Below are 13,596 nucleotides of genomic sequence, written 5' to 3'. Positions count from 1 at the left end.
GAAGATCCCACATGCCGCGGAGCGGCTGGGCCCGTGAGCCATGGCCGCTGAGCCTGCGCGTCCAGAGCCTGTGCTCCGCAACGGAGAGGCCACAACGGTGAGAGGCCCGAGTACCGCAAAAAAAAAAAAAAAAAAAAAAAAAGAAGCTGATCATATTCTAGAGCAGTGCTATGGATGGTGTGAAACTCTTTGGTACCATTACAGAAACTGAGAGGAATTTAGAAACTTTAAGCAATTTGAGAGAGAAATTTTATTTCTGTAGGTAGGAAACAATAAAAAATGATGTTTGTAAAAAAGTTGAGTACAAAAATGCTGCAGACTTTCAAAAATATATACTTGAGAGTACTTCTGTAGAACAGATTCCTAGAAGTGGAATTGCTGGGTCAATGGACACGCATCTTTAAATGTTAATAGATATTGACAAGTTACCTTCATTTACACCTCACCAAGAGTAAGATGTAAATATACCAAATGTCCTGAGAGTGTATGTGAGTGCCTGCCCTCTGACATCTTTGGCAAAACCAAAGATTATGATTCTTTTAAACCTTTTTCTACTTAGTAGGCTAAAAGTTACATTTTATCTTCTATGAATTGCTTATTCATATCCCTTGCCCATTTTCTATTGGGTCCTTTTTCTTATTGATTTTTCTTAACTCTTTATATATTCTGGACAAGCATCTTTTGTCTGTCATATATTGCAAATATTGGCTTGCCTCAATTACGTGGCTTGCCTTTCAATTTTGCTTACATGTCTCACTAGAGTACAAAAACTGACTTTAAAACTTTTATTCTAAATTTATTCTAATCTATTAATCATTTCCTTTATGGTTTTATGGATTCTCATCTGGCTTAGGAAGCCTTTTCTTGTTGCATGATTTTAAAAATACTCTCCATTTCCCTCTAATACACTTGCAGCTTTTCTTTTTATTTCTTAATATTTAGATCTTCAATCCATCTGGAATTAATTTTTGTTATGGTATGAGGCATTGACTGTTGACCTTTGTAATCCATGTAGTGGAGTATGGCAGCGTGCCGGCAATGGGCTTGAGCCCCAGTAAGAACCAGCCCATGCATTGCTGGGGACCTGTAGGCCTGCCTGCTGCAGCTGGAGCTAAGCTGGTTCCCAAGTGGACAGATATCTGAGGCCACCTGGTTCAGGAGGGGAGGCAACCTACATTTCAGAATCCTTCCCAATGAGATAGAGCTGTTGTGGGCATCTGCAAAGTTGACAAGCAGAGCTGATGACACTCCAAGAAAGCACCAAAACATCTTTACCATGTAGTTTGGTTCTCGGAGAGCTTTCTGTCCATTACCCTCCTTGATGCCAACATCGCTATGTAGGTGGAAGGGGGTTTAAGATGCCCACTTTACCATTACAGAAAATAAGGTGCAGAGGGGTTAAGTGACACGCCCAAAGTCACGCTCCCGGTGAGTGGCAGAGCCCAAATAGAACCCAGACTTCCTGCTCCCAAGTCCACAGCTCCTCCGACCTCTCTATGTATCAGGCTCTGAGTCCCTGTCACCGCAGCTGCCCCCTTTAGTGGAAGGGAGGGTCTGGCCTAAGGCTTTCCCAAAACTGTGCTCCCCCACTGTGGGCAGGTGAGACTGGAAAAATCCATCCTCCACCACCAGCTGACAGAGGGTTTCGAGGCTTCCTTGGGCATGTACCTCCTCCTCTCCCCGAGTTTGGTGGAGGGTGGGAGTGATGAGTCAGGCCGGGGAGGGAGAGCTCAGCCATAAACAAGCGGGACTGACAGCGAGCACTTTCCTTGAGGCACGTGACCTCCCACGGGCCTCCGGGGACTCTGCCTGAATGGCAAAGCTTCAAAATTTCATGATCTAGGCTCCGCACATTTAATTTGCTATATTCTCGAAGGCAGCCACAGAAGGGAAGAAGCTTTTAGAGAGGAGGTGGGGGATGAAGGAGAAGGTAAATTATTTCTAGTCCCTCAATGAAGAGTTTGAAATGTTATTTTTAATGAGTGTGTCATTTTTGCAGACACCCAATGCGACTATGCTGGGTCTTTATCCCCTCCAGCTCCAAACCAAAGGACACCCAGGACGCAGAATTGTAGAGCTGGGTCTGGCCTTGGAGATCAGACGATCCAATCCCTTGGGGTTAATGGGAACCCCATGTACCCCAAAGCAAGTGACTTGTCCAAGTTGGGGAAGTTCTGGGAACAGATCTCAGGTCTCCTGGATGTACTTGTTCTCTCCTTGGATATTCCTCAGGTCCCCCACCTACACTTGCTCTGGTGACCCTTGGGGAAAGCCTTGGGGAAGGCACAGCCACTGGACACACGATGAGAAAGTAAAAGGTGAGGGTCAGAGAGAAACAGGGGCAACAGGCCCAACAGTGACCAAGCAGGGCTTCTCTCCACCCTGGGGCTGCAATCAGGCCTACGGAGGTACGGGTGCCTACCTGTTCCAGGGGGATGACGAGGAAGGAGCCGCCTCCCGCGCTCTCAGTGACAATGGCCAGGAAGCGGGCGTTGACGGCGCAAAAATGGTTATCATGCACATTCTTGGTGATGGGGATCCCGTCGAAGCAGTGCTCCCGGTTGGCCACCTTCCCGTAGACGTTCCGGAACTTGGAGCTGCGGTATTGCGGACGCCAGGACATCTGTGAGGGGCCAGAAGAGACAAGGGTCAGGCTGGGGACTGCTTCCCGAAGGGCTGAGCTGGGCACATGCGGGAGGTCTCAGGGATGCAGGAAGTGAGGAAGGCCCAGTACCTGCCCTCAGGATGCGGGGAGAGGGGAAGGAACCTCCAAGAATCGGGTGCCTGGCCCTGTGCTGGAGGACTTACTCTTTCAATAAAGTCCCACAAGAGCAAAGACTGGCATGAGGGCATCCACACACTTCCTGCTTTCAGTATACATGTCCACACCACCTTCCAGAAAGGATGGAGGATCCTTTCACTCTCAAGGGACATGCCACGTGATACAGCAGACCATCCATCCAATAACATGCCTGGGCTGCCTCTTGCGTGTCAGAAACTGTGCTTAATTTAGTATGGGACGTGCAGACAGAGGAGGCTGGGTATTCACAAAGAGAGAGAACAATTCTAATGATGAGGGGCGGGGGAGGAAGACAGCCCCTTCACGTGCAGCAAGGCAAATGACCATCCATTATCATATGCTCCTCTGATTCTCTCTAGGGCTTCTAACCCACAAGTGCACCCTCAGAAATCTCTTGGTCCTATACATCATCACCATCACCATTATAAGCATCATCATCATCACCATCACCACCAGGCCCAGAGAGGTAAAGTGATTTGTCCAAGGCCACACAGCTAATGAGTAGGGTCATGAACACAGGTCTCCTGACTGGAAATCTGAGACTCTTTCTTATGCCAGATTACCCTTTGGAGCAAGGTTTCTCAGTGTGTGGCCCACAGATCACCTGTATCAAAATCATCCGGGATGGGGGAGGTTTCTCAACCTCCTACATCATTTGTTAGAAATGTCGATTCCTGGGTCCCAATCCAGACCTACTAAATCCAATATTTTGGGAATGGGGCCCAGAAAGAGGCATTTTAATCCAGCTTCCCTGCCCCAGAGTGAGACAGAAATACGCCAAGGTTTGAGAGCCCCTGTTCTAGAGGATGGAATGGTACCCCTCTCTACCCCTCACCACCCACCAACCATGACACAGGGTCCAACCTACTGCATGAGTGTCCCATGCTGTGCACAGTGGAGAACACAGATACACAGATGTGCATGTGGGGGTGTGTGGAGGACAGAATGGGCAGCCCACCGTGGAGTTCAGCTTTGTGGTAGGATGGCGCCTCCTATGGGGAAGCCCTACGAATGGGCGTCACGGCAGAGGGAGCTCAAGTCGGTGCTCTCCTGGCAGACACGCATCCAAGCTCAATGAGCCATGGCAAGTTCCCAGCCGGGGCCTGGCATTCAGTAGGCGCTCAATAAGCGCTTTATTAAATGAACATCCTTCTGGCCCGACTTCGCCATTATCCATCCTCTCCCCTTCCTGCCAAATCTCCTGATATGCCTCGAGTCTCCCACCCCATCTCAGGACAGAAATTTCTTCAGATGAAATTTCCAAGGGGCAGAAGACAAAAGGAAATACCACCACAGAATCAGGAAACCAACCCTGGGAATTTGACTGAAAACAAAACTTTGCATCTGATTTAAATAAAGCCAGGAGCTCAGCCACAAAGGCCTCTGTATTGAAGGAAGAAGTTCAGATCCAATGAGGAGAATCCCAGGGATTCTTCAGGCAAGCCCTCTTCCGGCCAGCTCTCTGGGCCTCCACCCACCTTCTCCAATCCCCCAGGCCACTCTCCACACCGCAGGGCCAGCCGCCCTACTCTCCACTCTTCCCCACCTCCCAGCCTCTGCCCACTCTGTACCCCTTTTCCTCCTGCCTTCTCCCCTCTCTGCCGAGTTCTGCCCAAGACTGTTCAGAACAAAGTCCCGCTGGAGAGGCAAGTGCACTGGATGGGAGCCTGGTTGGTCATTTCTGGCTGTGTGACCTGAGACTATCCTCTTCTCACAGATTCCTCATCAGGATTATGTCAGTGATGCCCCGAGTGTGGTCCCAGGCGGTCACCCATGGTTCCTTTACATGGTACAGAGATGAAGTTTTAAATTTTAGTAGTTACATTTTTAATTTGCATTAGAAAAAATATAACTTACATGCCAAGTCCATGATTTCACAGGTATTAGTGCTAAGAAAGCTAAGTTTAAAAATAATGAATTAATTCAAAGAAAAATACAGTATGAAAAATATAGTCTCGGTGGTACATGGTCGCGGCAGAAGTTCTGTCTGATATGGGAGTATTGGAGATCACTCTGTCTCTTTCAGGTAGAACATTCTAGATTCCACAGTTCCCTCTGAAGACAAAGGAGGTGGTGAGCCTGCTCATTCCAACCTCTTTTTCCTCGTTGGTGCAGTTATGGCCTGGAATGCCTTCGCTCTCTTCTCTGTCCAGCCCAACCTTAGCCTTCAGGGCCTGACTTGAATCTGACTGCCCTCTCAAAGGTCCAGCAGAGAGAACTCTGTGGGGATCAGCCCCAGCCTGCATCCTAGGAAAAACAGAGAGCGTCTCTCAGCAAGCCCGGCGCTGGCCTCTCCCCACTGGCTGGTAGGCTGAGGCTGACCTCTCCGCTGGACCTTTGGAAGGGCTGGGGGAAGGAGGCCACGGGGCCCTTATCACTGGGCCTGCACCTTCACCCCTCTTGAAGCCACAGTGAGCATGCCTGGCAGAGCGCTGGACCGGGAGTCTGCAGTCCTGGGTTTTCACTCCCCATTCTAACTCCTGCTAGCCTTGGGAAGACACTTTGCCTCCCTGAGATATTCTAAAATGAGACCCATAATTCCTGACTTTATCTGGTTACTTTAAGAGTCAAAATGAGATATGTAGGTACAAGGTCTCATTCAAGATAACATATCACTGCTGGGCTTCCCTGGTGGCGCAGTGGTTGAGACTCCGCCTGCCGATGCGGAGGACACGGGTTCGTGCCCGGTCCGGGAGGATCCCACATGCCGCGGAGCGGCTGGGCCCATGAGCCATGGCCGCTGAGCCTGCGCATCCGGAGCCTGTGCTCCGCAACGGGAGAGGCCACAACAGTGAGAGGCCCGTGTACCGCAAAAACAAACAAACAAACAAACAAAAATATATCACTGCTGCTCCCGTGGGCCCAGTCTACTGAGAGGTGTCTGGAAAGCATCAGACACGGACTCCACTTTCAAATATCTTACAAGCCAACGGAGGAGATGAAATGGATGCTTGACAAGTTTATGGTAGTGAGAGGTCAGGGAAGGGGGGGTCAGGGTGGGCTTCATGGAGGAGGGGCCATCTGCCAGCACGGGACACTGACAGAGCACCGGGCACTGTGCACAATCCCCTGCGAGGTGGGAACGATGACTGTCCTTGTTGCACAGGGTGGGAAACAGACCCAGCCCAAGTTCAGACAGTGAGTAGGCACAGGATTCACTGGAACCTGTTCTGACTCTGCAGACCACATTATGTTCTCTCCAACTTCTTATTATAAAATACTTCACAATGCAAAAATAGTTGAGAGCGTGGTACAATAATCACCCACCACCTGGGTTCATCATCATTAACATGTTGACACGTTCCTTTATGTACCTACTTCTTTCGGTTTTTTTAGTTTTGTGGAATTGTTTGAAAGGAAGTTGCCAACATGATGACTCCTGCCCCTTTATTATGTCAGCACGCATTTCCTACAAAGGAGGACGATTTCCTACGTGAGCACATCACTATTACCACCTCTACGAAAATTAACAACAATTCTTCCATACTGTCTAATACCCAGCCAATATTCAAAATTCTTCAAAATGCCTTTTACAGCTATTCCATATTTTGAACCAGGATTGGGAGCTGTGTTGCTCCCATGTATTTCATTTGGTTGTGATCTCTCTTTCGACTCCTTTAAATCTAGAACACTCCCATCACTTTTTTTTTTTAGTGACACTGACTTCTTAAAGACATCAAATCAGTTGTCTTAGAAAATGTTCTAGGGGTTTCCCTGGTGGTGCAGTGGTTAAGAATCCGCCTGCCAATGCAGGGGACATGGGTTCGAGCCCTGGTCTGGGAAGATCCCACATGCCGCGGAGCAGCTAAGCCCGTGTGCCACAACTACTGAGCCTGTTCTCTAGAGCCCGCGAGCCACAACTACTGAGCCTGTGTGCCACAACTACTGAGCCCGCGCGCCTAGAGCCCGTGCTCCGCAACAAGAGAAGCCACCGCAACGAGAAGCTCGTGCACCGCAACAAAGAGTAGCCCCCGCTCACTGCAACTAGAGAAAGCCCGCGTGCAGCAACGAAGACCCAACGCGGCCAAAAATAAAGTAAAAAAAGAAAATGTTCTAGCGATTTGTCTCATGTTGCTTTGTGGTCTCTTCAAAGTTATTCCTGGATTCTCTATAAACTTTAGGAGTCAGATGTAAAGCCTTGATTCAATTCACATTAAAGATGCCCCTGTTGTTAATCCCTGGCTTGGGCAGGGTGAGGATAGGGAAGAAGGGACAGAGGGAACTTGTGAACATGTACCTGGCCTGGCTGGCGGCAGTGAGGGGGCCAGCTGGCCAGTGCCGAGTGTTTGCTCTGGAGGGTGGTGGACAGACAGCTAGAGGACCTGGGAGGTCAGATCAGGCACCGGCACACACTGTGGGCCAAAGTGGAGCACCTGGAGGCCCCAGAGTTCTGACCTTTCCACCTGTGCTTACCAAGGGGCTGACTTCATTCTGAGGTCAGATGCACGGGTGTGCAGGCAGGGAACAGAAAAGCCTCCTCCCTATTCTGCAGAGAGAGGAGGCCACGCTGAGGCTGGGACTGAAAGAGCCACCCAGACCTCACAGGGAAATCAGTGTGGCAGCCAAGAGGTCACCTGAAAATCTGGCCCTTTGCCCCTTGCCCTCAAGCTCAGCCCAGATCCTGGTGGATTCCTCCCTGCTAGTTCTAGCGAGGGTAGGACACTCTCTATGAACCTTACAGGAGCAATCAGCACAAGACTGAGACACATTTGAGTTCCCTAAAAGGAAGGACTTTCTTAATGGTTAGAGCTGCCTGAGTTGGAAAAGGAAGTTATCATGATAGGTAATGAGCTTCCCATCCCTGGAAGGGTTCAAGATTGAGGTGGATGATCTCTGGGTTAAGGGCAATGTGGAACAACAGATGGGACTAGATGGCCTTCCAGCCCCCAAATAATACAGTTCCTCTACTTTATTAAAAACATTGTGTTGCAAAGAGAGGCGTGCTGGGGTCAGAGAGCAACAAATAGGACACCCTGGCCAGCGACATTTCTTCTCTGTAAAACAGGGATCGTAACGCCTCCCCGGCTGCGTTGCTGTGACAAGGAAGGACAACGGCTCTCATGGCAATTGTCGTCTCCCCCTAGGCCTTCCCACATTGCTGATTACTGCACGGTCACTTATTTCAAGGTATGTATGTTTTCTCTCTCCCGTTACTAGATTGTAAGTTAGGCGATCATCCAACTCCTACTGGCCCCTGCACAGCCGCCCTCCACCCCAGGCCTGGCGCTGGATTCCTGTCTATAGGAGCCTCCCAGTGACCCTGGTTGAATACTCTCTTGGTATGCTGGGAGGGCGAGGGCCAAGTTCAGGCGCAACTTCCCAGTTCCTTGGAGGCGACAGGGTGAACCTCACCCCAGGGCTGTGACTTCAGTTTACTGAAGTTTTGAGTTTTGAGCTGATACCCCACTCCTGGCCTCGGGATGAGGGCCTGGTCATTACTCTCACCCCATTAGGGCTTCTGGGCCCAAGTCCTTCCTTGTAGTGTTTGTCCTTCCGGTCACTCAGCCTCACCTCCTCTGGCCTCCTTGTCACCGGGATGCCAAGGCCTCTTGAACTCAGTACACCCTTCAGGCTGGGGCTTAATGAGTCCCTTACCACTGACAGTGCAGTATCAGCAAGGCGACCAATTCCATGACACTCCCCAGCTGCCACCTCAACATCACCTCATTTGCCCCCAGCCGCAGCTGTCCAGTGCGCAGAGCTGGACAGATACTACAGTCCCATTGAAAATATTTGGTACATGTGTGACTAATTTGAGGCTCGGAGAGGTTGAGAGACTGGCCCAAAGTCACAAGCGGTGAAAGTGGCAGAGACAAGACCTCAGTCAAGACGTTCTGACTCTTCAAAAGACTTGGGTGAAAGCAATCTACAGATTCAATGCAATCCCTATCAAACTACCAATGGCATTTTTTACAGAACTAGAACAAAAAAATCTTAAAATTTGTACGGAGACACAAAAGACCCTGAATAGCCAAAGCAATCTTGAGGGAAAAAAACGGAGCTGGAGGAATCAGACTCCCTGGCTTCAGACTGTACTACAAAGCTATAGTAACCAAGACAATACGGTACTGGCACAAAAACAAATATAGATCAATGGAACAGGAATAGAAAGTCCAGAGATAAACCCACGCACCTATGGTCAACTAATCTATGACAAAGGAGGCAAGAATATACAGGGAAGAAAAAACAGCCTCTTCAATAAGTGGTGCTGGGAAAACTGGACAGCTAAAGTAAAAGAATGAAATTAGAACACTCCCTAGCACCAGACACAAAAATAAACTCAAAATGGATTAAAGACCTAAATGTAAGGCCAGACACCATCAAACTCTTAGAGGAAAACATAGGCAGAGCACTCTATGGCATAAATCACAGCAAGATCCCTTTTGACTCACCTCCTAGAGAAATGGAAATAAAAACAAAAATAAACAAATGGGACCTAATGAAACTTCAAATCTTTTGCACAGCAAAGGAAACCATAAACAAGACAAAAAGACAACCCTCAGAATGGGAGAAAATATTTGCCAATGAAGCAACTGACAAAGGATTAATCTCCAAAATTTATATGCAGCTCAATAACAAAAAAACAAACAACCCAATCCAAAAATGGGCAGAAGACCTAAATAGACATTTCTCCAAAGAAGATACACAGATGGCCAACAAGCACATGAACACCTGCTCAACATTACTAATTATTAGAGAAATGCAAATCAAAACTATAATGAGGTATCAACTCACACCAGTTAGAATGGGTATCATCAGAAAATCTACAAACAACAAATGCTGGAGAGGGTGTGGAGAAAAGGGAACCCTCTTGCACTGCTGGTGGGAATGTAAACTGACACAGCCACTATGGAGAACAGTATGGAGGTTCCTTAAAACACTAAAAATAGAATTACCATATGACCCAGCAATCCCACTACTGTGCATATATCCAGAGAAAACCATAATTCGAAAAGACACATGCAGTCCAATGTTCATTGTAGCACTATTTACAATAGCCAGGTCATGGAAGCAACTTAAGTGTCCATCGACAGATGAATGCATAAAGAAGATATGGTACATATGTACAATGGAATATTACTCAGCCATAAAAAGGAACAAAACTGGGTCATTTGTAGAGACGTGGAAGGACCTAGAGACTGTCACACAGAGTGAAGTAAGTCAGAAAGAGAAAAATAAGTATTGTATATTAACTCATATATGTGGAATCTAGAAGAATGGTACAGATGAACCGGTTTGCAAGGCAGAAATAGAGACACAGATGTAGAGAACAAACGTATGGACACCAAGTGGGGAAAGTGGTGGGGTGGGTGGGGATGAATTGGGAGGTTAGGATTGACATACATATACTAACATTTATAAAATAGATAACTAATAAGAACCTGCTGTATTAAATAAATAAATGAAAATTAAAAAATAAAAAAGTAAATGATAAAATAAATAAATAAAATAAAATAATGTTGAAAAACCAAACCAAACAAAAAAAGACTTGGGTGGCCTCAGTCCTTGTTCTACCACTTAATGGCAAAGTCCCTCTGGTCAAGTTTCTAAACTGATCTAAATCTCTGCTTCTGTAGCTATAAGATGGAAACAATTATGTTAACTGCCCAATAAGTTGTAATAAGAATTAAATGAGATATTTGGATAAAAAGCTAAAAAAAAAAAAAAAAAGGAAATTCTGACTCTTAGTTTACTGTTCTTTCCAACATAGTACACATCTCTCCTCTTCCAGCCTCTCCACCCAAGCTCTTACTTCTCCCTACTTGTTCCATACAGTACAGGGCACTACACAAAAGTGTAAAGAAACTGTATAGGAAGCAGGGTTTGGAGGAGTCAGAAAGAATCCAAAGGTTTCTATCTTGGCTGTTATTTGCTAGCTGTGTGACTTCAGACTAGTTACTCAACTTCTCTGAGCATCAGTTTCTTTACCTGTAAAATTCGAATAACGTTATCCAGCTCACTGGATGCAATGAAGTGACCAAATGCTAAATGCCTGGCAAGGTGTCTGGCACGGAGGTGGGGTGGGGAGGCCGTGCTCATCACACACTAGTTCTACCCTCCCCTCTTCTCCTGTAAGGGAGAAACTCTGACCTCAATTAAGTGTTTACTTGGGGAGGGCCAAGCTCTGGCAGGAGAAGGAGGGGGCTGAGCTGGGCTGAGGGTCAGGAAGAGGGAGGGAAAGGCTCTGGCCTCCAGATGTGCGTGGCTGCTGGGCCTGCTCCCTGGCGGCCTCTCCCTGGGCCCAGGGCCATCCTGGTGTCCCTCTGAGAGGGGGAGGGCCCGGAAGGAGGAAGTGTTCATTTTGCAGCTGAACGGCCCTTATAGCCTCTCAAGAAATGGAAGCAGGCTTTTTTCTCCTCTGAGATAATCTCTGTGTACACTCCAGGTGGAGACAAATTGTATCCTGTCCTCCAATCCTAAAAATGATTTATTGTGGCCAGCGGGTGCACTTTCTAGATGACGATGGCTAAAACTCAGTCCTGTAACCGGAACACAAAAAAATGTACGAGGGCAGTTTTTGTTCCCGTCTCTGACTCAGGGGACGGGCGGAGCTCATGGCTACATCCTTGGGGAGAGCTGTCAGCTGGGGAGCCCAGGAGGCCTCAAGATCTGCCCTGGTGGACACTGGACACTTGTTCTCATGGGGCAGCCCGCCAGGATCTGTGGGAGAGCCACTCCCTGTCCACGTGCTGTCAGAGAAAGGCTGACATTTTTAGTCTTGTTTGGTTCACTACCTGTGTGACCTGGGATAAGGCATCTTCTTTCTCTAGGCTTGGTGTCCTTTTTGGTGAAATGTGGGTATCAGCCACACCTATGCCTTGGAATCCCTATCAGGATGGGACATGAGAACACTGGGGACGGGGCTTTGCAAAAGGTGTGCCGAACGACAGATACTATCATCAATATCTCCAGTGAATTCTCCCACAACATTCTGGGTTCACGAGCGACCGCTGGTCAACTGGTCCTCCTCCAACTCTGAGTCAGACCTGCTTTCCAGAGCCCAGGGCTGGACACATGGGAGGGATACAGAGCATGTTCCCAAACTGAAGGGAGCAGAAGTGGATCAGCCTGGGGTCTTGAGAAGCGTGTCAGGTCAGGCAGTAATTACTGACGGACTCTTCACTTCAGTTTCCTCCTCTGTGAAATGAAAGGCTAGGATCTTTTTAGCAGAACACTTTCTCTAAATAAAATATTACTCAGAACTCCAAAATGTAAAATGGGCAAAGTTGGAGATGTTTGCATTCAAATCTAGCAGGAAACTGGGAGTACTGTCAAGCAGTGGTCCTGGGACTGCACCGTGGAACCCAATTTGAGAACCTCTGGTGCGAGGAAAGGTGCCAGAAACCCACGTTGCAGCTGGCTCAGCCACTAACTCACTAAGGACCCTCAGGCAGATCCCTCCTTCTTCTCTCACAGGAGGTATTTGGGCCAGATGGCCCACCCTCTAGCTCTGCCATGTAATGGTCTTACTGGGTTCTCACTGGCTACCAGGACTTCTGAGAAGATCTTGTAGCCATTCAAGAAATACCCAGCATGGGCTTCCCTGGTGGCCCAACAGAGGTTGGGAGTCCGCCTGCCGATGTGGGGGATGCGGGTTCGTGCCCCGGTCCGGGAGGATCCCACATGCCGTGGAGTGGCTGGGCCCGTGAGCTGTGGCCGCTGAGCCTGTGCGTCCGGAGCCTGTGCTCCGCAACGGGAGAGGCCACAACAGTGAGAGGCCCGCGTACCACAAAAAACAAAAAAAAGAAAAAAGAAATACCCAGCATGAAAAAGCTGGACCACAAGTGTTCTTGCTTAAATGCTCTCTGACTGCAGAATCCGCTGGGTTTGGGCCTCCAGGGATCCAGGAGTCCCTCGAGGGTCTGCCTCTGAAGTCCCTGTACCCCGTGGCACAGCTGATCTCAGCAGGGACGCAAGACGGAGGAAGCTGACCCACTGACCCACTACCATATTGAACAGCACAGATTACAAATCATTTCCATCATTGCAGACAGTTCTATTGCATGGCGCTGGTAGAATATCAATTAGCCCCCCAAAGTCACATCCTAGAGGAAAGGAATCCAACTCAACGTCCACACCTGGGAGCTCCTGGCTGGGATGCACAGGGACCACAGAAGGTCAGGATCTGGAGTCACCCCACTGACTTTCTCTCCATCCTTAGCAGATGTGCAATTCTTAGGTTCCACGCCAACTCACAGAGCCTCTTGGGCAAGCCCCTCAGTCTTCTCAACCATGAAATGGGGATTCCTCCCCTCTGTCATGTTCCATCTTGCCTCCCTTAGACCATCAGGGAGTAGATCAAAGTCAGGCGCGGCTGGGATGGCATCTTCTCAACAGACAGATGGAGGCTTCAGATCTGGCACCCGTGGATGCTGCACTCTGCCCATCACCCGACGCAAGTCCAGCCAGATATGGAGTCTATTCCTGCAGCAGGCTTCTGCCCTGAATCCCTGCAGCCTTTCCTGTTCTGCTGAGCAGGACTGGACACGTGAGAAGGCTTCCAGCCTCCTCTGCTCCAAGCTCTTCAGGAAAGCTTCCCATCTCCCCTGAGATGGCTCCTGAGCTGGGCAGATCCCAGATTCTGAAGTCCCCAGATTCTGTCCTGTGTTCCCTTTTTCTGGCTCATCACGCTAATAACAATAGCCTACATTTATTAAGCGCTTACTGTGACCCAAATATTTTACATTCATTACATCCTGTAATCCTTATAATAACCCTGAGGTAAAGATACAACTATTATCCCCATTTACAGGTGAAACTGGGCTTGTTCAAAGTCACTTAGGTGGAGTAACTGG

At 48.5% G+C, this 13,596-nt stretch overlaps 1 protein-coding gene across 1 annotated transcript in view; it reads right to left on the bottom strand.

Moving 5' to 3' along the window:
* Positions 1-13,596, bottom strand: part of CORO2B (coronin 2B) — a 139,870-nt gene that overhangs the window by 68,190 nt on the left and 58,084 nt on the right. The window contains exon 2 of the mRNA XM_027123446.1: positions 2,423-2,623. Within this exon, the coding sequence (XP_026979247.1) occupies positions 2,423-2,623 (201 nt within the window). The remainder of the gene's footprint in view (positions 1-2,422; positions 2,624-13,596) is intronic.

Source organism: Aethalodelphis obliquidens, unplaced genomic scaffold (genome assembly GCF_003676395.1).
Source record: "Aethalodelphis obliquidens isolate GAN/ISIS:26980383/991018 unplaced genomic scaffold, ASM367639v1 scaffold26, whole genome shotgun sequence".
Taxonomy (NCBI): domain Eukaryota; kingdom Metazoa; phylum Chordata; class Mammalia; order Artiodactyla; family Delphinidae; genus Aethalodelphis; species Aethalodelphis obliquidens.
The sequence above is the reverse complement of the archived record's forward strand: the minus strand, read 5'-3'. Positions and strand labels throughout refer to the sequence as shown.